Source organism: Clarias gariepinus, chromosome 25 (genome assembly GCF_024256425.1).
Source record: "Clarias gariepinus isolate MV-2021 ecotype Netherlands chromosome 25, CGAR_prim_01v2, whole genome shotgun sequence".
In the NCBI taxonomy this organism is placed as follows: Eukaryota; Metazoa; Chordata; class Actinopteri; order Siluriformes; family Clariidae; genus Clarias; species Clarias gariepinus.
The window spans coordinates 14,855,834-14,882,552 of NC_071124.1; the positions used below are offsets into that span (position 1 = coordinate 14,855,834).

The 26,719-nt window shown below is 36.8% G+C and overlaps 1 protein-coding gene across 1 annotated transcript in view; it reads right to left on the reverse strand.

Moving 5' to 3' along the window:
• LOC128512981 (ephrin type-B receptor 1-B) overlaps positions 1–26,719 on the reverse strand; it is a 355,486-nt gene that overhangs the window by 83,554 nt on the left and 245,213 nt on the right. The window contains exon 5 of the mRNA XM_053486552.1: positions 26,055–26,390. Coding sequence (XP_053342527.1) covers positions 26,055–26,390 — 336 coding nt within the window. The remainder of the gene's footprint in view (positions 1–26,054; positions 26,391–26,719) is intronic.

The following is a 26,719-nucleotide window of genomic DNA, read 5'->3' on the forward strand; positions in this document are numbered from 1 at the left end:
GGTTAGTGCTGTATTCATGCTGCCTTATAAGTGATCATTTGCAAGATGTAATAATAAAGCTAGAAAATTTTATTAAAATTAACACCACCATGAAACTTTCTTAGTGGGCGGGGCCTAGCTTAAGGCAAAATAAATCCCTGAACATGTTTCATAGTTTTGTTGACCTGTATTTTACCCAGGACTGAATAAATTACAAGTTTACCTAAACATGTACAATGCACTCACTATCTTGAAGTAAAATTGCAATTAGAAAAGTTAACATTAACCAGCAGGACCATATTCACTGCCCAATGCAACTCACTTAATGCACATGAAAGAAGAACTACTGTGGGACAGTCTGACATTTACACCTACCTCTACGCTAAATGAGTCCATGCTGTTTTACATCACAAAGTGATAATTCTGTCTGCAAAGCTACAAATCATATGTTAAATCCTTGGATTTTATGCCTTGCACATGATCATTTAGATTCCCAGCCAATGTATGAACCCCAGCCACCCGATGCAGGCCCAGAGGAAATAGGAGGGTTGCATCAGGAAAGGCGTCCATCGTATCACCTGTGCCATATTGATTCACTGTTGGTTCACACATTATTTTTATAGTACTACTTATCTTTTGGCATTTTTTAAAAGAAGACTATGGTCAGAGTAATTTTGGCCACATGAATTAATTAACAGACATGTCAATTTTGTTATACTATCTTTGACTGTTTGAATGTTGATTCCAGTGTAATTTGCTTACCTTTTCACCAGTTTCAGCATTACCATTTGTATTTGAATACATACTTTATTATATTGTTCATCTTTACAGTAAAACCTTGAATTGCGAGCATACAATAATTCATGTGTGATTGTAAATCAAAGTGAATTTCCAATAAGAAATAATGGAAACTCAGACGATTACTTCCACACCCAAAAATATTTACAAAAAATAATTAATATAAACTATAAAGTAAACTAAAAAAAGTAATTAACCTGCACTTTACCTTTAGAACAATTGTGGCTGTAGTGATTGGGACCAGAAAGAGGAGAGAAGGAGGAAGGGGGCTACTGTGTAAGACGACTTTCACACACAAAGAAAAAAGCACACACACATGTGGTTACAGTGTTATAGTAAACGGTATATGTGCGTACGGATGTTACTACAGTATACGATTGACGCGCACACACTGAGACCAAGCATGGGAGACAATTACCCACAATACTGCTTACATTTTAAAACCCTGCCCTTTACAAAGTTAAAATCTATTTTTTTTGCAAAAGACTCACAGACCAATGTACTTGCAATCCAAGATTCCATTGTATTCGCAATCGAAGTGTCCTATATGTATTTTTTTTTTTTTTTATTGTGATGTTTGGGGCTTAAGTTATTATTTTAAAAAAATTACTGATACACTTATTTAAAGATAAATTTAACCGCCATCTTAAATATGCTTTAACTAATATTTTGAATACTTAACCTGGCTGTTATGAATCTAGAATACATTTTATTGTAACAAAAATATGAAGATGAATGAAATTATCCCGACCTTCCCCTATGTATGTGATTTATATTTTACATGTAAGACTAGAGATATCTTTATATTGCGATTTTGCGTCTGTAAATATGTGTGTGTGTGTGTGTGTGTGTGTGTGTGTGTGTGTGTGTGTGTGTGTGTGTGTGTCTGCGTAGGTGTTAATTCTCTCTGTGAGAATTATGCACATGAGCACCTATGGACATGTTTGTGTACAGGGGGTAATTAAATGTTAAAGTGAATTGCTGCCAGGGCAATGATAGAATCTGCTGTGCACATACAACCCACACATTTGTTTTACTTTTACCTCAACAACCAAAATCTTGAAAAGGAAACAATGAAAACAGAAATTACTGTAGACAGTGGCAACTTTTTGGTATTTTCTACAGTGCCCTTTAGAAATAGAGTTCATTTCCCAGTGATAGTTTTTTTTTCTCTTCAATATTTGTTTTGTCCTCTCTGCCATAACCCACACACACACCTCCTAAAAAAATTACAGCTATTACAGTCACACTACTCCTTTCTTTTCGCATGCTGGTGGGCTAGCTAATAAACTCCTGATTTAAGCACTATATACAGTGCACTTAAAGCTTGATTTTGTATTAGGTTTGTTGTACAAGTCCATGCATTGCATAATTTTCTTACAATTTATCAGCTGCAAATTCATGCTACAGCTCTTCTCTCCCCCAAAATGCTCAGTTTTGTTCAGATCTGTTGACTGTGAAGGCCATTGAAGCACATCACACTCATCGTTATGGTCATGGAACCAGTTGGAGACCTTTTGTGCATCGTTATAGGGCATTATCATGCTGGAAGTACCCATTATAAGACGGGTAAACTGAGGCCGTAAATGGATTCATGTGGTTAGCAGCAATGATTATAGCATTAAAATACTTAAAACAATGCCCTTTTGGTATTACAGTTGCCCTAGAAAACATTCCCTACTCCATTACACCTGCATTACCAGTCTGAACTGTTGACACAAGACAGTTTGGGTTCATAGACTTTTGTTTCCGAATTCTAAACTTAAGATTAACTTTATGCAGAAATCTAAATTTTGTTCAGTTTGTGTATTTGTTTTTATGACATAATTGAAAGGAATGGAACCTGATGGGGTCTTTTGTAGTTTTGACCCAATCCAAATGGTTAGAATGAATGGAGCCTGGCTGGAATTAGTGAAGGGTCGTTCATGAACGATTCGTTTTTTTTAAATAAGACTTTAACATGACTCAGAAGAACCAGTAGTCTTGAAGAGTAAATAGTTAATATTCTACTGCGTGCGCATGCGCAAAGCATCGCGAAACCTCCATAGGTTATGTACTGGAAACAGAAATGAGTAGTTGCCCAAGTCTTTTGGTCCGAACCATTCGTTCTTGTGTCACGTGACTCCCATAGACGCTATACAGTGCAGTACACAGGAAACAGAATTTAGTGGTTCTTTTCATGAGCCTTTTAGTTCAAGTTGTTCGTTCTTTTGTCACATGACTCCTATAGATGCTATGCAATGCAACAGATTCAAAAGACCAAACGACTCGGACTGTTCCATTCTGTTCCCCGTGTAATGCAGTGCATAGCGTCTATGTGGGTCATGTGACAAAAGAAAGAATGATTCGGACTAGAAGATACTGTATGAGAGGTGAGCTGCTCTTCTGTTTATCATAATATGTCCCTAGCTGCATTGTAATATTTTCATTACTGGAACTAAAGCCAAAGTTTGTGTATGTAGGAGTGCTGGGGGTCTGTTGATTGAAAATGTAACATTTTATTTTATTTCTGTTCAAAAGAACCAAATGAACTAAACGACTCAAAAAAAAAAAAAAGATTCTTTCATTATTATGAACGAGATTCAAAGAATCAAGTCACTAACATGATCCAAACTTCACATCACTAGCTGGAATACACATGGCTTGGTTGGAACACTACATTTGATTTCAAATTTGTTATCCACCCATGTGCATGTTGTCTCATTTCAACTCTTACACTACTTGTGGAAAGTTAAACTATAACAATTCCAGTTAGGTGGTTGGCTAAAGTGATACACAGCAAACAGATAATATTTTGATGCCAATGCAGGCCAAGTTTGCCCAATTATGCATACCTCATGGCTAAATGTAATTTTCCCTGATAGGTTACATAGAAATTCACCCCAAATAGTCAACCTGATTGGGAAATCCAGCTATAAAGACCAAAAACAAAATTTAGCCAGCTAGTGGTCATTCTAGTAACTGTGTGTTTTTGCACTTCTGAGATGGACTCATTTTTCAGAACTGGAGGTTGCCCCCTTGGTCCTAACTAATCTTGACATTTCTCCTCTAAATGCTTACAACAAGAAAAGGAAAAGTTACTGCGGAGTAAAGTTATTTTCTTTGCATTTCCTAGCCACTGAAACAGAGAGGGTTAAGGTCCATGTTCAAACATCCGACAGTCACAGTTTGATTGTCTTGGGACATAAAACCCCAACCTTCTGATCAGTGTCCACCACTGGATACTGGATAGCAAGCACTGGCCTGGGTGTTTCCTGCCACAAAAGTGCCACATGATTGGGAAAAAAATGGATATACAGTACATAATTCTGTGGCATGATCATTTGAGTAAGTTTGATAAGCATTTATAAACTTTATATACATTCCTCACTCTCTCCCTCCCTCCCTCTCTTCAGTGCTTTGGGACAGTCGTCCTATTGTATAATGTCCACATTAAACACTCAATTAATCACTAAAGACCTGCTGTCAAGTCCTCAGCTCAGCTCAGCATGATATTACTTTAATGTGAAGGATTTAGTTACCGCCATAGCTGCTTAGCCAAAACACACACGCACACACACACACACACACACACACACAGACACACTCAGACAGACTAGAGTAAGAGTGAGTGAGAGAGAGAGAGAGAGAGAGAGAGAGAGAGAGAGAGAGACATCTGATAATAGACACAAACTACTCAAAAGCTATACAGTGGCGAGCTCATCATGTTCCCATGCCAACTCCTCATCTTGCCTTCCTTCAACTAATGCTTCATTTGTCCATCCCTCCATCTCTCGCTCTCTCTCTCTCTTTCTCTCTCTCTCACACACACACACACACACACACACACACACACACACACCCTGTCAACTACTGTCAGCAGGCCCTCATTGTTGCAGACAGCTGGAGAGTTTTAAATTGCTTTTCCTGCATTTACCTCACACTGAAAGAAAAATAAAATGTAAGAGAATGGAAACTGGTCTAACAAATACTAGCATGCATGAACACACACACACACACATACTCACGCGCACGTTGCAGACATTTCCACAATGTTTCGGCATCATTTTAGCTGAAGGAACATGGACATTAATACTTATAATATTTTCATGGAAGTGAATACTGACTAAAAATATTTAATTATTTTTTACAAAAAAAAAAAAAAAAAAAAACTTTATGGTCGCCTAAATTTCTAACCTGATGTTTGTTAAGCCTCATAAACTTCTAATAGTCTGGTAATACTTTGGTTTGTCAACAGATATCTTCTATACACACACACACACACACACACACACACACACCTACATGCTGCTGATCTGGCCTTTAAATTCCCCAGATCCCAATTTGATTGAGCACCCATGGGATACGCTGGACAAACACGTCCAATCTATGGCCACCCCATTAGCACAAGGGGAACCCAAAAACTAGGTTGTTTCAATGTTAAGGCTGATTAGTGTACATATATAGACTGGAGACTAAATAAATAAATAAATACATTCGCTAAACAGTGAGCTATATTTTTACATTTTCAATATTTTATTAGCTATTCATGTTAAACAGACTATCTCTGAATGTTTTATTATGTCTTTAGTAAGGCTTTTCTCCCCATGTCCTATATTTTGAAATTAACCCCAACTAATTAGTCTTTATAAATATTAATCTACTTGGGAGAAACCCAGGGGGTGTAGGCAGTAGGGGTGCTGAGGGTGCTTCGATTGATAATTCACTCATTTTCCATAGTACTTATACTGTGGCAGGAAGCCTGGAGTCTATCACAAGGTAGGGTCCCAAACATGTAATATGGCACAAGAACACACATAACAAAAATGGAGAGAACATGCAAACTTCATGCACACAGACCAAAGGCGAGATACAGTATGATCCCCTAACCCTAAAGAAGTGAGGTCTGCAGCTGGCATATTAAATTAATACATTCATAAATAAAAAAGAAAGAAAGAAAGAAAGAAAGAAAGAAAGGGGAAAAACATGACCTGGATATACAGTAGATCAACGTGTGTTTGTGTTTTAAATTTGATTTTCAAGAAGACCAAAAAAAATCAATAAAAAGAAGAAAAATTGTTAAATGCTGTTAAAAATAACTAGAGATCCCATATGGTATTAATTACAGTTCGCCCTATCTACAGTACCCAGTACCAGATTCCCTGTTTGAACTTGTGCAGTGCTGATATAATTGGTGAATTGTGGCAGTTAGCAAAAGGTTGCCCTGTCCGTCTAGACAAGGGGTTTAAAAAAATAATAATAATTTGCATAAATGGCATGAGAAATGTCTTATGATTTAACAAGTACAGTACCACATCAGTCATAAATCTACAAATATCTGCAACTGAATTTGCAAAATTTTTTTCTACTTTCCAACACCGATTACTAATTTGGGGTGGAAAAAAAGAAAATATCTGTGCATTCTGTACGCGCACACACACTAAGAATTTATTCAAGCATGCAATTTAGTATTTGTAAATCACTTTCAATATATTTGTGGATCTTTTTGTACTTTTGCAAAGCTCGTGTTATTTATTTGTAAAATATGCAAGAGAAGCATAATCATATAAAGCCTTTAATACTGATCCCCCAGCCTGGCAGTATTTTGCTCTTCTTTTAGGAAGTCTAAATTGGATTTTCTAATAGGCATAATAAATGGAAACCACTTTTGCTGAATAAGAGGCAGTAATAATAATCATTTGGTTAATAAATTGTAAAGCTTAATTATCCTCTGTGTGTACACTAGTTGTTTGGCTCTAACTGAGAGCCACAAGCAGCTGTTCAGGGAAGAAACCTGATTACCATATTTTATTGACTTTCTTCTTTTTTTCAGGGTACTTTGGGCTGGGTAATTGTGTTGACCCGATGTCTGGGCTATAATTTTATTTATTTATTTAATATTTATTTATTTATTTTATTGCCCTGTGTCCAGTAAGGTTCAACAACCAGAAAAGGAAAACAGTGCATTCCCTTTTTTTTATGTGGTGTGGTGTCCTTTTCTGTGCAGCACAGTACCGTGTCACAGCTTGATGATGTTATAGGATATAGCATGCGCTTTCAATTCCAAATCTTGACTGAATGACTAAAGAACCTTTATTTTAATTATTAGTTATTTTAATTAATTATTTATATATATATATATATATTATATATATAAATTATATATATGATATATATATTATTATATATAATATATTTATTAACTGGTGTTTTGGTCAACGTAACCTAACGATCTACAATATACAGTATATATATATATATATATATATATATATATATATATATATATATATATATATAAAAGGATACTAATCAAATGCATTTTTTTTTTTTTTTTTGCTCTTTTTGCTATAAATGAACTTAACTAGTAAACTATCCTGTCATATGTTTGTGGTGGCAAAGGCACAGCCTAAATGCGGAGTCCTGGGAAAAGGTGTGTAATTTTTATGAATGAGCATACACCTGCATGTGTACAGTATGTGTGATTAATGCTGCTCTATTTTTACGCTGTGTCTTGCAGTGAGGCGCTACATACCATGCGGAGACAGCTCATGGTGCAAAGCAAAGTGATAACATCCTGCCGAGCGCGCGTATCTGTGTGCACTTATAATTTCTTGCTTATTTTAAGCTTCAATATCAATTAAATGCTAATAAATCCTGTACATGGAAAACAATATAAAACATCATTACATCACTATATATATATATATATATATATATATATATATATATATATATATATAAATATACACAAAGTTTAAAAAGCACCCAAGGCCCATGTTTGTCTGTGGGAAAAAAATATTGTTTTGATAGAAAGGTATCAGAACACCCAGTGCATCATAACATGCTGTGTATGGGGTTTAGCAGGCAAAGAGTCCAAGGCCCTTTAAATTCCCTAGATCTTAATCTAAATGGGCATACATAACAATTCCGATCGACAGAGGCCACACCTTGCAATTTACAGCACTTAAAGGACCTGCTGATGTCAAAGGCGTATATTTGCACACTATATACTGTATGTATCCCATTTACAGTATAAAAAGAACCAATTTTATATATGTCCATACTGTACATACTGTAGCATTGTACTGACAGCATGCTAAAGTTTCCCTTTACCTACAGGAGACTGTTTTGTGGCTTAGAAAGTCCATCACAGTCATTTCTATTCTTGGGAGCAGAGTGAGTCACATGAAAGTCTATAATTTATGTGAAAGAGAATATGTGCATATTCAGTAGAATTAAATTCTATGTATATTAGATTCCTGTCTGTGGTCATTAAATGCACTGACTAATTATAACAAACCGTACCCCGCCTATGTATAATTACAGAGGCCTTAAAAAAAGGTCTTACCAGGTAGTGTATAATTGTGAAGCTATTGAATAAGGTTAATACATAATTGGTTTGCATGTGAATAACGTTATTGATCCTTCTCTGAATAGGAAGTCTTCCTATTCTCTGAGCAGGACATGCTGCCCCTTATTGTTCATTGCTTCTGTGGAATTAAAACTGGAATGATGTCTTACAGTCTCTCCCTGGCCTTCCCTTTATTTAACAACGATTGCAAAGGTACGGATTGATAATTAGAGGGTTACGAGTGCTAATTGGTCACATGGTCACACATGGCTTTGGAGAATTAGTTGTTAATCAGAAATATTTTGGATTGCTTTAAAAAAATTTATGAAATTAGGTAAGTCTTGAAAAAGACAGCTACCAGTAAAACATAATGAAAAATATAAAAAATAAAGACCGGGCCATAATTTTTGAAAAGTATAGGCAAATTTTTATATATCAAGCGCCATAATAAAACTGGTTCTCATGGAGACCAAAACCTACCTCTGCTTTAGAGTTACCAACCTCAAAAATCACCAATTAACAAACAGCACCAGCGATTATAAAGAGGCCGTTATAAAGGAGACATCTCATTATCAACTGTTCAAAAAAGATCTTTGCATTTTTTGGATGCTTTTAGCTTTGTTTTACAATATAGAGAGAAATAGAAATCAGGAAAGACCATGGAATTAAAAGTTGTATCTACTATTCTTTGAAAATATATACATAACGTCTCTTTCGCTGTTAAGTTTCCTTTTTCTTTTAGTCTCTCCATCCAAGTCCTTCTCTAGCCCCTGGAAGCAAAACCTACAGTATATTGTGGATCACATTATACTGTAAAAAAATGTGAACATAAAACAAATGCTAATTCTTGCTAGAATTCCTACAAGAATGTTCTTTTTCAGTTGGTGAAAAGAACAAACAAACAAACAAATCCCTACACCATGACATTAACATTTAAAATATGGTAAATACAAAAGAACATTGCCGCCAAGATGCATGACTGAACATTAATTCAGCTGTTTTTCTATCATCCTTATACTGACAGATTCCCTACATACATTTTCATGAAGATCCACATATCCATGAGATCCAGCATAGAATTTATATATAACATTATCCCAGCATGATAAATTACAATAGGATCTGAAAGTGTGAAGTGTTTTTGAATTTCATTAAATAAAGATTTTTCTTTTCCTTTTTCTGAACAGAGAGAGAGACAAGAGGGGAGAAAGAAAGAAAAATAGCATTATTAATATGTTGTTTTATAAGGAAATGTCACTACTGGCTTTGACAGACATTTTCAAAGAAACGCACTCAACATAGACAAATGCAGGACTTGTATACAGTGAAGGTTTGTGTCCAAGTAAAACAAAATATATACGAGTACAGACTGTCATCAAAGTCTACTAAACTGAAAAGCTGACTTAATATTCAATACCTACTTCAAATTACTACATCAGCTGCACATAGTTAAATTAATTACATGCCAACCATAATTTGTGTTTAGACAAAATGTATGATAGCTAACATCTATCTATTGTAAGGTTATGGTTAAGAAAAGTGTCACGGAAATCAAAGCATATACAAATACGCCACCTATTATTCCATCAAATATCAGTGAAAAAATATAGTGGCTAAAGTTTTTGGTTATCTTTGGTTATATTTTGGTTATATCAAGTGTAAAGTTTTTTTTTATGTTTTCAAGAAGAACTCACATGTATTACGTTTTTGAGTGTAGGGTTTGGAAACAGCTTTCAAGCACATGCTGCCTTAATAACAGTAAAGACATCTGAAAAAGAATGAGAAATTTTTAAAAACGACATGTTTCAGAAGGGTCAAATTATTGGCCTGCATGAAGCAAAGAAATCACCAAAGGAGATTAATGGAATTTAGCAAAAAAAATTTCCAAAAAAAAAAAATTAAACCTGGCAGGATAGTGCTGGACCATAAATTTTGTGAAAGAAATGTGGTCAGAAAAAATGAAATCTATGATATAACCTATGGTGACATTGCATCTTTAAAAAAATTAACATTATACAGTGGTGTGAAAAACTATTTGCCCCCTTCCTGATTTCTTATTCTTTTGCATGTTTGTCACACAAACTGTTTCTGATCATCAAACACATTTAACTATTAGTCAAAGATAACACAAGTAAACACAAAATGCAGTTTTTAAATGATGGTTTGTATTATTTAGGGAGAAAATAATCGTTTGTGATAACTTGCAACGAGTCTTTTACAGCGCTCTGGAGGAATTTTGGCCCACTCATCTTTGCTGTGTAAATCACAGCAAGTTGTTTAATCGCGAAAGTAGGAGCATTTCCACAAGCACAATGTGTGAAAAACCCACAGGATTAGGACTAAACAGCTGTGTGGTTTGACACCATTCCAGAATTAGCAGCGAAAATTAGGGCAAGAAAAAAGCACATAAAACAATTAAAATAATAATAATAATAATAATAATAATAATAATAATAATAATAATAAAAAGAAGAAGAAGAAGGGGAAGAAGAAGAAGAAGAATTCAAATAATAAGTATTTAACTTACAACCTTATTGTTGTTGTTTTATGTATTTGCAGAAAAGCTTCTAGCAGACAACAACTATGTGTAAACTACCTTTATGAATAAAACCCACAATAGTTTATTTATTAGCATGCAGTTACATAAGTTCTGTAGCACCCCTATCTTTTTTTTATTATTATTATTATTATTATTATTATTATTATTATTATCCGTTGTTAAAATAAAGGCTACATTTGGATTCAATTATATACTAGAGTGTTTGTAATAATAGAAAAGAGGAAAAAAACAAGACCAAAAAAAACATAATGGCTACTTTTTCTTCATGGAAGTTGAGAAAATATCCACATAATCTGGTTGAAATATATACTGTATAAAGTTTTGTACGTGCTGGAAGGTCCAATGAGTAAACTGTATGTTATGCAGGAAGAGTTCTCATAAAAGCAAAGTACACACACAAACATTCTACATAAAAAGTCGCTCATAACCTTTCAGCAGTGTGGAGTATATAGCCAACTAATAAACATAAATATGTAAATATGACTGTATAAATATGTTAACTAATAAAATGGAGATGCAGCAACACATTCTTTATTTTTTGGGAACAGCTAAAAAGGTGAAAGCAATAAAAAAAAATTAGTGTAGGTGTTACAGTTGCTGCAATAACTGTGCATGTGTGTGCATTCTCCAGTACCTAAATAAACAGCATTACAGCTCTGCAATGAAGTAGCTATTAGCAAATGTCAAGTTATTATGGAATACATTTAAATGTCTTTCCTTGCTCTTAAGTAGTGCTAGGAGGTATGAGCTCTGTAAGAGAAAAATCATTTAGCACACTGCTGATCATTTAACAACTTCAACTACGTAAGAGTCAGCATCATCTGAGTTACTGAAGAACTGAAAGTAGCATAAGATCAATCCATCAGGCACAATCTATAGGATAGCTGGCAAAATGGCCATTTTATTAGATACGTCAAAAAATTTAAATTTTATTGGATACTTGGCAAAATGGTGATTTTTTTTCTTTCTCAGGTAGCAAGAAGAGAATCCAGAGGGAAGAAACATTTGCAGTTTTAAACATTGTGTTTTAACATCTTCCAACCATTCATAAACACTCCAAGCGTCCTGAACGTCATTTCTTCCTCACAGCTATTTCATCTAACATTCCAGGATTATTATGAGTGCGATATCACACTTCCTCTCCCTCTCTCTCACACACACACTACAGTACAAAGTCACTGGCATTTAGAAACTGTGACCGTCAAAGACTTTGTGTGTTCGGGTGAATCGGTTAGTATATGCATGTGCTGGTGTGTGTGTGTGTGTGTGTGTGTTAGCCACTGAACCGGACAGGTAGCAACAGCAGCAGCCTTGAGCATGTGACACGCTTTTCTAATCACAGCTCAACCCGCGCTGCTATAAATAACTATACATTTACCTCCACGACGTCACCCTGATCTTTTATACTGTACATGCATACATGATGTGATGTACAGAGTTTCCTGTTTCTGCTCTACGCAAGGTAAAGACTCATTAATTTATAATAATAATAATAATAATAATAATAAAAGTATTTGTTATTTAGTAGTGTACATGCAAATATTATATCTACAATACAAAGTCTATCTAGCACATCCATCCAATAATAAGACACATTTTTATTTTTTTATTATTATTTTATTATATTCTTTAAAAAAAAAAATGTTATCACCTCATAAGCTCAAATGGGAAAATAAGTTGACATTTAAGTTAAAAGTCACAGTTTCAAACACCATTCTGTCCCGTGACGTTATCAGCACTGAAACATATTAGTATATTAGTTTGTGTGTGTGTGTGTGTGTGTGTGTGTGTGTGTGTGTGTGTGTGTGTGCCCTAAGCCTCCTGGGATAGGCTCCAGGTCCCTGTGACCCTGAATACAGGATAAAGAGGTATAGAAGATGAGTGAGAGTGAGTTTGCGTGTGTGTGTGTGTGTGTGTGTGTGTGTGTGTGTGTGTGTGTGTGTGTGTGTGTGTAAAAACACCTTTCAACTGCAAGATCAAAAGAGCTGCTTGAAGAAATAAATTCACTGATTCACTTCAGCTAAATGTTTTTTTTTTTTTTTTTAAGTGTGTGTGCAGCATTTAAAACACTCTTTGGTTGAAAAATTGTCTCTTTTTTTGCAGTTTGTTTGACGGTAGAGTAAGAGGTCATAACCAATACTTAACTTTTGTTGGACTGATGGTAAGATCGAAGCTAATTTACACGCTACCGTTAGTTTCATACGATAAGTTATTAATTAAATTAAGACTTCTAAAACATTGCTAGATATGTCTTTATTCATTTATTTATTAAGTACTTACTTGCTTACTTACTCAATTTTTCTTTCCCGATTTGATCAATATGTCTCTAAATGGCAAGTCAAGCTAATACAGATATACTGTACGGACTTAAATGTTTTTAAAATGATCAGATAAATTTATGTTAAAAAAAAAGAATACTAAAAGAAAACACCACCGCCAACAACCAAAGTTTGTTTCGCCAAATGTTCTCAAAGGCTGCCGTAGTAGAAACTATATGTAGCAAAAAATATTAAAATGTCAAAAGAACTATGGCCCTCTGCCCCAGGTTTTTAGATTTCACAAGTTTACAAGTCACATACTGTAAGGCCCAGCTTTTATGAAACACCTTGCAGTCTAGCCTTTACTGCAGGGATGAGAATCACCAGGGCCAACCAATAGGATATCATCACGATATATCATCACAATACCTAGTTGCTGATTCGATTTGATATAACAATTTTATACATAAATATATTTTTTATATATTCAATTATTTTTTTCATTTTATAGCATTTTTAACAATTGTCATTGTCGCAAAGCAGCTTTACACAATCAAAAGATTTATTTAAGTTTGTATGAAATGTGAATGAAATAATAAGACTGTCCCTGATGAGCAAGCCAAGGACGATGGCAACAGTGGCAAGGAAAAACTCCCTGAGATGGTAATAGGGAGTAACCTTGAGAGGAACCAGAATCAACAGGGAACCCATCCTCATTTGGGTGATAACGGATAGCAGGATTGATCTGCATCATACTGTTTGAGACATATATATATATATGTGTGTGTGTTTATTTAATTATTTAACAAATGTTTTTATATAATATATAAATTTTCTCCTCAATTTTAGTCGTATCCAATTCCTCCCATTCAATAGGTGTCTCCCACATTAAGACTATCACGTGTTGTCTCTAAACCACGTGATGCCAGCCGAGCGCATCTTTTTAAACCACTCACTCACACTCGGAGGACAGCGCTATCCACTCCTTCCCCTTGCGTGAGCTCACAGTCGCCCCTGATTGGCTGTAGAGACATGATTATTGTGGCAGCACTAAATACCCCTCATCCCTCCCCCCTGAGAGAGCTCGGCCAATCAGCTCTCTCTAGACTAGACCTCTGGCTGCGAGAGGTGACAGCATCGAACTTGCGATCTCCGAGGCATATCCAGATTTGACATTAAATTTGTTTGATTTTGTTGAAATTCTAAGACCTTTAACTTATAAAAAGCATCTAATCAATTTAAAAGGCAAGACAGAATAACTGCATATGCAAAGGTTAATCATTTAGCTATGTTTTGTCATCCAACATAATTATTCTAAACAAACTCAGTAAATAATTTACTTGTACCACATAGAATGCCAGTCTGTAAATAGAGTGTACCACCTGTAGGATTATAAAGAAACCACATTTCTGTCATTGTTGTTATGGGGTTGCAGGCGCGGCATAAGCGCAGAGGTTAAGACTTAAGGTGTTTTTAATATAATACAAACAAAACATAAAGAAACCAAACCGAGATGCTGTGACAAACAAAAATTTCAACAGAACAGTTTAACTCAACAGATACAAGACACAGTCGACTGAAAATCCTGACTTCTTATAGCCACACTAATTAGTCAGTCACCTCAGTTCAGGTGAATGACCCCATCACCTGACCGAGGTGCATTCTGGGAAATGAAGTCCAAAAACACTAAAATTCTGGCCGTAAGGCACCCTCTAGGGGTTATCCCTGACAATTCCTAAAACACACTATAAACACATCTATCCATCTATTCATCTAGGGACCGTGGAGACCATTGGTGACCATTGTATTTATTCCCATTTTGTATAACCGTGATAGGACCTCTGGTCAACACTCACACATGCATTCGCACACTAGGGGCAATTTGGGAACGCCAATTATCCTAATCTGCACGTCTTTGGACTGTGAGAGGAAACCGGAGAACCCGCAGGAAACCCACCAAGCTCGGAAAAAACATGAAAACTCCATGCATAAAGACCCGACGCGAGAATCGAACCAAGGACCTGGAAGAACAAACATTGTTCCAAGTGCCTTTTTTTAATCCTGATTTAATATTATATATATACTAAATACCTACCTGTGCTACTAAAATCTCTCATGGCACTTTCCCCCCTACGCTACTTTGGTCAACATCTGCTCTGCTCCTTTCACCACCTCTCTCCCTGCAAGATTTTCAGCTACATGGTTTCCTAAAACCCTTAGCATGTTCATGAACCCTGCAGAATTTCCAACTGGGAATTTATTCATTTTAGCTTCTACACCACCGCTATCCTCTATATTAGTCCGTACACTATGGTGAGGTACTGCTGGACTAAATTATAGATGATCTAAAGCAGAATCCTTGACCCATTGGTCATCGGCCATTGGGGAAAAAAAATGTCTTTCATTATAACTACTTCCAAATGTCTGTCAAGCCTACAGTAAGTAGGTACACTGATCTGATTCACCTCAGTGCTGTGTGAACTGACCCAGCATGTTAAATTCATGCTTCTCAGCACCAGTTGCTTTTATTGCTACTTTAAGATACTGTCTTTAACTCCTTTCAAAATATCACGATTACTGTGTTAGCCCATTTGAATGTTACCACAATGACAACTTAGAAACTTGTCTTTTTTAGACATAATGAATACGAATGTGCCTTTCACTGCAGATGGTTTAAAGATTTATGCAGACATTATGCATATTAACTGTTCAAGTATTTTAATAAGGCAATTTCTTTTCGTTGATGATACAAAAAGGTAAACGAAAACAAAATAAGCGTCCTTCCATGGCTTATTTTGTCAGAGCAAATTATACACATTAGGTCTTAATTATCACTTTCAAACTCATATCCATGAATTTCCAAAGAAGATATGAAGGCAACAAAAGGTTGCATCATGACAAGACATTGTTCATAATGCAAATGCTTCAAAACAGCATCTGGTATCTTTAGAAATACATTACTGTAAGCGACACTGGCACTAACTAGGATAAGGTCCTGGACTAGGATAAGGTCCTGGATGCCCGTTCAATCCATGCAACAATTAAAGGATCTGCTAATGTCCTGTTGAGCTGTTGCCGTTCACGTTACCATTGGATTTGTGTCTTTTGATTGTTTTCTTTGTTTACGCGTTAGACAAACAAGGCCCGACCTTAGTCTCTCAGCAAATTTTTCCCTTCAAAATCACTACAGTTTTGATGTTAATGTTTTTAATGCTGTGACTGATCGGTGTATTTACTGTTCCTATGTTTAAAATGTATTAAATAAGAGGTTAAATCAGTTAACAGTAAGTAAAAAAAGATAATCTTGCGTGCGCTCAGTGAAAAAAAGGATAGTTGGTCATGTGATACAGTACATCACTGTCAAATTTTCTTGTTCTACTCAGTGTATTCATGGGGAAAGAAAGGACACCAATTTCCTAGCCAAGCCAATTCTCTGCCTGCCTGGAAGCAAGGTACAGGCAACCATGTTAATCTCATCAGACCTGAGGGGACAAGATCGTCTGGAACCCTAAAGATTGTCATGGGCTAGGCAGAAAAACTTTTTTTTTTTCTTTTTTTTTTCTCGATGTGCCAAACACTGCACTTAGTTCCATGTAGGAGCAGAACTTAGAGCTATAATTAAATCCTGATTAAAATGTTACCTAAAATGCCCCTAACCTACCCATTCATACACCAGCATACACACAGCCTTGTAGGACTAAAAGCTTGACGTCTAGACACTTTCGCTCACACACACACATCTTGCTGAGTTGTGGCAGGTATCCCCATCAGTACAGGGTAATTAGCACCAGCTCGATGTCCGTAAATGCGGCAAGTGCAGCTTAAAAGCAGAAGGTCTCATTAGCCACACTGTGCGCTAACAATGGAGGCCAGCGTCGCTCTTAAACATCTATCTGTCAAGAGCTCTATTTAGAGTGTGACACGCAAACACACAGTGAGCTGCCTGATAACAAGGACTACTCAGCTCACCCCCCTTCCCTCCCCCCACCCCCCCACCAGTATATCACTCTTCTCAAAAAAGGGAGGTAGAAAGAGGAAAGAGAAAGTGAGGGATAAATAGGAAGTAAAATACAGAAAGATGTAAAAAATTGAGATGAACGGATGGAGCCCTGAAAGACAGAGACTAAAAGAGATTCAAAGCTAATGCTAGAGAGAAATCTATCAATAGCTCAACAATACGAATATTAAGGATGAGCCATCATAAAGACACACATGCTGAAAGACGAATAGGCAGCTACAGAACCATTTCATCTACAATAAAGACAATGTAATATAATTACATATAATAGTTAGAATTTTTTCCGAGACAGCATGGTGACTTCAATTAAATGAAATAACACAGTGCTGCCTAAAATCAAGCATGTTGCTCGTGTGTAAAGAAAAACATAATCTTCGACTTGATACCAATCTCACAGTCAGGCGTCTGTCTAGAGTACAAAACCTCAAGTCATAAATATGGCTGCTAATGGGTTTTCTAGACCTACTTAACATGCAAAAAAAAAAGTACTGCTGCGTGGCTGAGTTTTAAAAAACCATCACGTTTAAGTAGATCGTTTTGATGTAAAGCACTTGAGAGACGTTCTGTAGTGTCGAACTGCCGAATGGTTTATGGATGATTTAATGGTTGCTGCAAAAGCCATGGGTGTTTCCTTATGTGCATTTTTTTTTTTTTTTTTTTTTTACAAGACAGCATTTTACTCTGAGAGTTTAGACAGCATTTTACACTGAGAGTGTTAAAGGTGTTTACGACCCAGGAGTAGTCAAAGAGCTTACCTTTGTATGTAAGAAAACACCACTACCTGAAAGGCTTTACATGAGATACAGTACTGAGCACTGTCAATACCATTTTATTTATATAGCACTTTCGGCAATAGACACTGGCACAAAGAACAGGCTCAAAGGAACTGCGTAGCCTGTAGTGAGAAAATAATAATAATTATAATAATAATAATATAGAATGCACATCATTGTCATATTTGATGTCAAGACGCAGGAAATTCTCTGTAATAAAAATAAATACAGTATGTGGATGATGACCCCGATCCTCCCAGAATCAATCGTAAGTACATCCTCAACTGTTTCAGCCAAGTGTGAAAATGCCCCGAGTCCCTAGTTATTTCCTCAAGCCTGTGAGGCATTCCACAATGCGATTGAAGCCGAGCCATTTCTTCCACCATGACGATGAACAGGGTTCTGTTTTAAACTATACATCACAGTCGTGGCAGCGTAACAGAGGATCGGATTCAACACTATATAATCAGCGTCCTAATGGCAAAGCTTTCAGCTTACTTCTTTGTGTGGTGTGAGCGCAGCGCTTACGAGTGTGTTTGTTTGTCTTTGATTAGCACGACCACACACTGACGGCTAAATGTGCCAGGCAATTGAAAGCCAATCAAGCTGGTCCAGTGCCACTGTTACGGCTATTGCACTAATTAGCTTTGATTTACCTGCGCGCGCACACACACACACGCACAAACACAGAGAAAATGGCAATAACGCCCACTCACCAAGAAATATTGACAGCTTGCTTTTAACTTCAAAATTGAAAAGCTCGATAGATAGATAGATAGATAGATAGATAGATAGATAGATAGATAGATAGATAGATAGATAGATCAATGAATCATGCAAAAAAACTGTACAGGAACTTGTATAACCACACTGTAAACCCTAATGCTCCAAGTAATTAAACATATTAATGACTCTTAACCTACTGTAAATAATTACAATTAGTTCAAATTAATAAACTTGGTGGATATGTGAAACTTTTTTGTATTCATGAGTTTGTAGAAATTACACATTTCAATTTTCAATTCACAAATTTGATATTTCAATTATCTGTACAGTATGTACTTAAGTAACAGTGACTGTCACCTTACAGTTCCACCAACTTAAAACCTTTCAGACTAGCAATTTTGTGTCTGACGTCATCAGGGCAATAGGGCACTGGTGGCTCAGTGGTAGGTGTTCCTTCTGCTATGCGAAAGGCCGGGGTTTTATTCCCAACAACCGGATAAAGTGCCTGTCCCAAGCCCAGATAAAATGAGAGGGTTGTGTCAGGAAGGGCATCTAATGTAAAACCTGTGCCAAGCTTGTGTGTGGACCGGACTGTAGCGACCCGTTGCCCGGAGCAGCCGAAAGACCAACAACAATTTATTTGATTTGCAACAACTAAAAAAAAAAAATTATAATTGCTATTAAATAGTATGAGTTATACTACTTAATAATGCAAGTAAAGAACGATTAATATGAATGAGCACAACAAACTCAAAAACTCATAGTTTTGTTTACTTAAAACCTTATTCGGCTTTACGATGCAAAAAACAAAGAAATAAATAATCTACAGTTTGTTGTTGTTGTATTTTACATTTAAAAATGCATTTTTTTCCTTCTTTCTTTTAGATTATTATATTATTTTGGAATCAAAATACAGAATGACGTGATCCATCAAATGAATGTGTGCAAGACTGAAAGGAGAAAATCTCCATTAACATGACCATGCCGTGCTTCCACTTCCCATCTGTAGCGGCCCTATTAACAGTGGTATAATGATAGCTGTTCAACATCATGTCCTTCTCTACCCTGTCAGAACGAGAAATAAAATAAAATAAAATAAAATCCTCATTTAAATTTTCCACTTGGTCAATGTTTTAGCACCAGCAGCAGCTGCTCCCCAGACATAAGCTCAAGCAGGGTGTGATTTGCACACGAACACCACTCCGTTAGAATGCGAAGACAAAGCATTATATAAAAAAAAAGAATCATTCCCTGGAAATTTGCTCTGTGCAAATATTCCCAAAATAGTTATTTTCCACCCGGAGTTAGATTCCAGTTAGCTGGAAATGTCAGACCTATTCGACTCCAACACATCCCAACCCCTAAAGGCCTCATCATCCTGGGAGAGCAGCAGGAACAGACAGGAACGATCTCTCTCTGTTAGTGTATGCACGTGCGGCTAAGGATTGTTCAGAAAACATTAAACACAGGAACATACTGTGGGCTTGGACTAGTCACAGTGTCTTCTATAGTCCCTGAAAACGAAATAACGCAATGCTGGTCTTCTTTAATGTGGTGTTAGCATAACGGCATAGCTCCATGATTGTAAACAGTCCTTTAAACATTTTCCAAAGGCTGCATTTAAACTGCTCGGGTTGCTTTTCCAAAAACCACATCTCATTACAGGGGAAGGACTACCTCAGTGCACGTCCATAAACAAAGAGTCTGTATTTACAAAGAGCAAATGGAGAGAGGGGGAAAAATGCAGAAAAATGTACACATTCATATTTCTATTCATCAATCACTTCAACTGTGTTTATACTTCTCATGTTACCAAAAATTAGAAGATAAATCATAAGATGCAAAACATTCATACTTTTATTTATTGTAAGACAATAATAATTAGAAAAAGGTGGTATGATGGATCATATTTGAATGGGATCCACATAGGGGCATCATAGCACATTCATAAGCATTACCATTGTAGATGCATAATGAAGAGTTAGATCAAACAGAAGGCTGAAGGCTGTATAGACATGCTAAATAAATTGCTTTTCCCAATGCCGTGAATGATTTTGATGCACTAAAACTAAAGTTATAAAACATTTTCTGTTTATTATACTGTCATATAGGATTATTTCCATGCTGTATAAATTTATGCATGTTATGCAGACGAATAATGCTTCATAACAGTGTAATACATGGGGAAAAGTTCCTAGAAGCTTTCTTAGCACTGTTAACTATAAAAGCTTAACGTAAATAATGTAGGTGTGGTATAAAGTCTGTACCCTTGAAACAATATGTCCCCCCAAAAAATATTAATAAATCCAAAAATGTGAAGGACACGTGTGTATAGGTGTTTAATAATATTGCAATGAACGTCACTATTTACCATACTTCTATGATGTACTGTATATAGCACAATCTCTATAATAAACCATAGCCTCAGAATATTTATTAACAGTTCTAAAAGCCTTATCAATGTTTCAGACGCTTTGAAAAAGCTTTTTGATGTAATAATTGCTTAATAATAATGCTTGTGGCTTACAAAGTATATAAACCAAGTGTTTAATTTTGGTAAAAATCATCTGATAAATATCTTGTTTTAAAAGCACTTTAATGAATACTTTCCAAGCTGACTACTTAAACTGTGATTGAAAAACTTTTAGCATTTTATGTGCTACAAATCTGTACTGCTGGTGAAAATAATTGTACAAGTGGCAGGAAAATCCTGGTGTCCAAATGAGACTGAGGGTTCCATCTTATCTTTCTCATGGATATTCTTATTGAAGAATTCTAAAAATAGGATTTTGACAGATTTTTCTGAGCTTCTCCTCATACACGAACACTCACTGGCCATATCTCAGCAATCCTTGTTACAAATAAATCTGCTATCCAAATGGAGACTAATGAACCATAATCTGAAAAAATGCATAACCCAAATCTCCCAAAATGTAAGCTAATACCTGATTAGATGTGAAGGGTCATGTACACTCACCTGACACTTTATGGGTTAGACATATTCAACTGCTTGTTAATGCAAATATCTTATCAACCTATCGAATGGCAGCGACTTGGGCAAGATGGTCTGCTGAAGTTCAAACCAAGGAGTTGAATAAAAGAAAAAAAAAATCATTTTCTGATTTTTTTTTGGCATGGTCAGCTAATCTACTGGGATTTTCATGCACAACCATTTTTAGGGTTTTCAGAAAATGATCTGAGGAGAGAAAATATCCAGTGAGTGAAAGTTCTCCAGGCAAAAATGCTTTGTTCATGTCAGAGGTCAGAAGAGAATGGGCAGACTAGTCCGAGCTAACATCTCATTATAACTGAGGTATGCTGAAAAGCATCTTCCAATGTACAACATCTTGACCATTGTAGCAGATGGCCTACGTCAGTAGAAAACCACTGCTGTCAGCTACAGTAAGTACAGGAAACTGAGGCTACAATTCACTTGGATCCATCCTCCGGCTCAGGCTGCTGCTGGTGGTGTAATGGTGTCAGGTATATTTTTCCCGAACACTTTGAACTCCTTACTAACAACTCCCAAAAAAAAAGAAAAAAAACTGTTTTAGTGCCACAGCCTACATGAGTATTGTTGTCTTTATGACCACAGGATACCGTACCATGGTTTCTTGAACTCACTCACTCATCATCTTTACCGCTCTATCATGTATTCAGGGTCGCAAGGGGCCTGGAGCCTATCCCAGGAAGCTTAGGGCATGAGGCAGGATACACCCTGGACAGAGTCCTAATCCATTGCAGTGCACACACACATACACTCACTTACACACACTTTGGGCAATTTGGTAACAGAGGACAATGGGCAGACTGGTCCGAGCTAACATCTCATTATACCTTAGGTATGCTGAAAAGCATCTTTAAATGTTCAACATCTGGATCACCACTAATCTGCAGGGTAAGTAACCTGCAGGTCTTTGGAAGGAAACGAGAGTACCCGGAGGAAACCCATCAAGCATGATGCAAAAACTGTGCACACAGAGACGGTAATCAAGCCTGTCCGGGACTCGAAGCCCAGACCCTGGAGGTGCAAGGCGACAGTGCTAACCACTATGCCACCGTGCCGCTTAGGTTCTGGAACGTGACAATTAAATAACTGTACTCAAATAGCCTTCACAGACATCAATAAACCTGCATTCTGCTCTTCTTCGTAAAAGATAACTGGGTATTTGGGGAATTTTTTATGTTTTTTTTTTTTTTTTAGTCTACTCAAAATACAGACCTTTTGTATTTCGAATATCTTACAGTACTGTGCGGGTAAGTCTGATCAGACTTTGTGAAACGCATAGACTTTGTGGGAGAAAAGAGCTCTCACATAAAAAGCTTGAATTAAAGTTTGATATATTGTTATGCAACATTTGCTTGTGCCAGAACATTGATATTCAACACATACAAAGGGGCTGCAAATGAGATGAAGGTGATTTTTTTATTTTTTTTTTCATGAGATTGGGTTGAACTGTAAAATGGTTCCAAAGAGCCGACAATTTTCACTGTTGCTTTTCTAATGTTTCTACACTGGCCAATGAACATAAAGCAATAAATATAGCTTATGTACATTATAGCTAAATGAAACATACTTTGATGTAAACTTACAATCAAAGAAGAAGAAAAAACAGAAAGCAGAGTGGTGTTACAGAACATCTTGTAAGCAGGGAAACTGTATCAGTGGACAAAAACATTACCGTGGGACTGGGAAAGCCGGCAGGGTGAGCAGCTGAGTTGATATTTTAGACCTCTAGATTCAGTGCTTGACTGGTTTATCTGTTATACAAATTGAAAAATGTGTATTTAATTCATTTTCGGGGGACAATGTGCTTCGGAGAATGCTGTTGTACCAAAAGTACGTCTCTGCATCATGGATCAAACTGCTCAGCAGCATTTCTCTTTCTTTCTTTGTTCCTTTTTTTTCCTTTTTTCCCTTTTTCAGCAAAGCACTTGTTTAGTGTAAATAAAACAAGAAACTACAAAGTGTCAGTTGAGCCACACATCATAAACACACCATGTCTTCATGGCTTAGAACTGAACCTCCCGTGTTTACAAAGATATGAAGAAAAAAATGTGCACAGCAAACTGTCCATGAACCTTGGTTTAGTCTTGGATTTTTTTTTTTTTTTTTTTTTTTTTTTGGTCTGGCCTTATTTTGAAGTTTGTCATTTACCCTCAAGGGTAGATTATTATATATGGCTCACCCTGCAGCTCTTTCATCCCAGATTAAAGGAGCGAAGCTTTTGGATGTAAGCCTACAATCAGTGACATTCAGAAAAAGGACAGTAGGCAGTAGGAGACGGGCGGACGGAAGACTGGAGGACCGGAGCCGGGAGGACAGGAGACAAGAGCAGAGTATGTTCCTGAATATTTAGAGCTGCATATTTAAACTAAGGAGATGGAGGGAACTGTGGACGAATGACATCTCACTGCTGGAACTGTCACGTTGTGATTAATATATGTGCATTATTTTTAAGACGTTTATTGCCAAAGGCAGGCTTCTTCAGCGCTGAAACTTTGCTTCCACAAAGTGACCCACAACCGGTCGGTGGACCGCATTCAAACATTCATGACCACTCGTCGACTGTAGCCATGTGAGATGCATCTGCAGTAGTTTCCTATATACACACTGTCACTAAAGCAAGTCATCTGGGAGAAATGACCTGAATATAAAATATTGAGATGGCGCATTCCTGACACAACTAGATCACACATTAAAAATACCAAAAAAAATTAGAAATTTCAGGCTTGTGATGTTTGCATACTTCCAAATTCATTATACAATACATGAAACATAACATTGTACGAATTAAAATTCTGACTTGAATAAAATAAAATAAAAAATAATAATAATACAATAGGCTGACGTCCCATTCATTATGTATTCCTGCCTTGCACTCGCACTCTCGTTTTTCCCAAGATCCAACATGACCCTGACTGCTATAAAGTGGTTACTGAAGTTGAATAAATAAAATTTTTTAAAGGTTGAGAACAGGTTTTAAAAAACAGTGTTTTAAAAGTTAGAAAGCAAAAATATAAGCTATGAGTATTATCTGCATATATATAGACTAATGCATTTAAAACATTAAAGAGTGGATTAAAGAGGACTACAGCAAGATGCGAGCCTTATGGAACATTCTTCAATAGTTTTTGTCTTTGAAATGCTTTAATTTATACGAAAACATTTATCTGGTTGGTCAGAAGGTTTAATTTTTTCAAAAGTGCTGGCTTTGATATAAATTACAAATGTAAATGAATGCACTCAGTATGAGGAGCATTCAAGTCATAGCAGGACCTTTGATTGTGCAGAACAGATGTTCTAAGAGTAAAAACTTCCTTTATTTCTTCACCTCCCAGCCATAGTAAGGCAGATATCGAATAACATAATCTCAGTATGCTGGAGCCATGATCAGACTGCCTTCTTCACGCCTTAAACACTGGCCTCCCAGGAACTCGTTAAATGTCCCAAAAATGTGGAAATGGCTTGGAGTGAGGTCAGGACTCGCTCGATAACTCCCAGCCCAGTTCAAGTAGTGTTTATGAATAATTGTTTGTGCAGTTTCCACAGACTCCTGCAAGTTATCGACAAGTCACTCATCGAATTTTAAAGGTTCTACTGGGTGAATGTTCACGGGACCGACTGCACTGGGCTACGTACAGTACGTCCTTTTTTAAAACGTTTGCGACGTTTAAATATTTTACTGCATCCCGACATATTTTAAGAGTCTCCCCACTATACTGTGCTCAAAGCCTTTTGTAAATGTTAATGTTTACGTTTTAATGCCCTTATTTATGCGAAATTTCATCAGAGGTCCCAGTTTACCTTGAACAGCCCTCGTAAACTGATAATAACAGACGAATAATAAGCTGATTAAAACTGTGTTATTTAACTGAAGGGAAAAAAGAAAAAAAGAATTCTAAATACACTGAAGTTTTCTGTAAGCTGATAAGGAGATTTCTGGCAGGTGCAGGCTTAGTTAAGCAGGAATCTGCAGTGGGAGCATGAAGGAGGGGGGGGTATCTTGGCATGCTGTATCTCTTGCTTATCTGTGTGGGTTATATCAACAAGCTGTTTTTTTTCTTTCCTTCTTAGTGAGCCAAACCAAAGAGCTTTGTGTGTGTGTGTGTGTGTGTGTATGCCAGGTTAAATGCCCACTTCCCCTATTCTCCTGCTGCAGACTCTTGCAAAACAATGCCCCAGATGCCACAGAGATGCCTGGATAACATTTGTGGAAGGAGTCTCATGCGACAATGAAAGACTTCATAGGAAAAAACTTAAGAATCTGTGATTCTTGGGAACATTACAAGCTGGATTTAAATTTTATTTTTTTTTTTAAGCATGCAGGAATTGGTGAGATTACAGCTGTTTAAAGCGGCTACAACAGGAACTAACTTGTTTCATAATCAGACAGAGAAAATGAAATGTGCTGGAAAATAGTACACGATGGAGTGATAAACTTGCTGCTCTCAACTATTAGCATGTCCCATCACGTTTTATTCCTTTAAAAAAAAAAAAAAATCAAGAATTTAAAACTTTCCGGTTCATGGAACCTAAAACCTGAAAGAGGAAACGGATGAAAATTCAATCTTGCCCGATTATAAATGACAAGTCGGGCGCACTTACCAGCCTGATTAGTGGTGATGTCGACCGAGACATGCTGCGCCGGGTACGGGCTTTTGTTGGTCACGCCGTTAACTGCCTGGATCTCAAATGTGTATAGTGTGTGTGCCCACAGGCTGCTGATGAACACGCGGGTATCGGTGAGGCCCAGCTGGCGTGGTGCGAACTCCACGCTGTCGTCGCAGTGCGAGCACGAGCGCCTCTCCGCGCTGCACTTCTTACACACGATGTTGTAGACGACGTCTCGGCGACCTCCGGTCTCGCGAGGCGCGTGCCACTCCAGAGTCACCGAGGTCTCGTTCACAACGGACATGACGTTCCGCGGACCAGACGGAACACCTAAAGAAACGGGCAGGAAGAACATCCGGGAATGAGTAACTCGAGAGATTCAGATGACTTGCAGTTATAAACCTGGCAGGGAATGCGGTGTACGGAGGTGTGAAAAGAAAGCGGCTACGGTTTATCACGTCGAAAACACATTTAAAGACGAGATCTTTTAAGATAAATCATTACAAAAGGATTATGTTCCCTGAACTCAATTAAGTTTTGGATGTGATAAGCTGAAAGAAAGCTTCTTTTTTTTTCATGAAAAGGAGAAAAAGCAGTTGATTTAAGAAATGATGCCTTTAACACGGTGATATCATATCAGAGGCCTAGAGTGATGTACA